General features: G+C 60.4%; 1 protein-coding gene across 1 annotated transcript in view; it reads right to left on the bottom strand.

Moving 5' to 3' along the window:
- Nucleotides 1-165: 165 nt before the first annotated feature.
- The window catches only part of EMH_0071490 (uncharacterized protein), a gene marked incomplete at both ends in the record, with an annotated part of 3,862 nt that continues 3,636 nt past the window's right edge, over nt 166-391 (bottom strand). Inside the window, one exon of the mRNA XM_013499108.1 lies at nt 166-391. Coding sequence (XP_013354562.1) covers nt 166-391 — 226 coding nt within the window.

Genomic DNA, 391 nt, shown 5'->3' with positions numbered 1-391 from the left:
CAAAAACAAATCGCAGACTGTCCGGGTGTACTCGCACCCCTCGCCAGTGCTGCTGCTGCTGCTGCAGCTGTTGCTGCTGCAGCTGCTGCTGCTGCTGCTGCTGCTGTTGCTGCTGCTGCTGCAGCAGCTGCTGCTGCTGTTGAATCCCTCAGAAGATATCGCTGCCTACAGCTGCTGCCTGTGCATCCCGTACGTACACTGCAGACCAACCCATGGGTGCTGCTGCTGCTGCTGCTGCTGCTGCTGTTGCTGCTGCTGCTGCTGCTGCTGCGCAGCGCCTAGTTGGAAGGGAACGTCCCCTAACGCTGTTGCTGCTGTTGCTGCTGCTGCTGCAGTTGCTGCTGCTGCTGCTGCTGCTGCTGGTGCTGCTGAGTTCAAAAAGCGCGGGCAT

The sequence above is a fragment of the Eimeria mitis genome, genomic scaffold, assembly GCF_000499745.2.
Source record: "Eimeria mitis Houghton genomic scaffold, Emh_scaff4002, whole genome shotgun sequence".
NCBI classification, from domain to species: Eukaryota; Apicomplexa; class Conoidasida; order Eucoccidiorida; family Eimeriidae; genus Eimeria; species Eimeria mitis.
The sequence above is the reverse complement of the archived record's forward strand: the minus strand, read 5'-3'. Positions and strand labels throughout refer to the sequence as shown.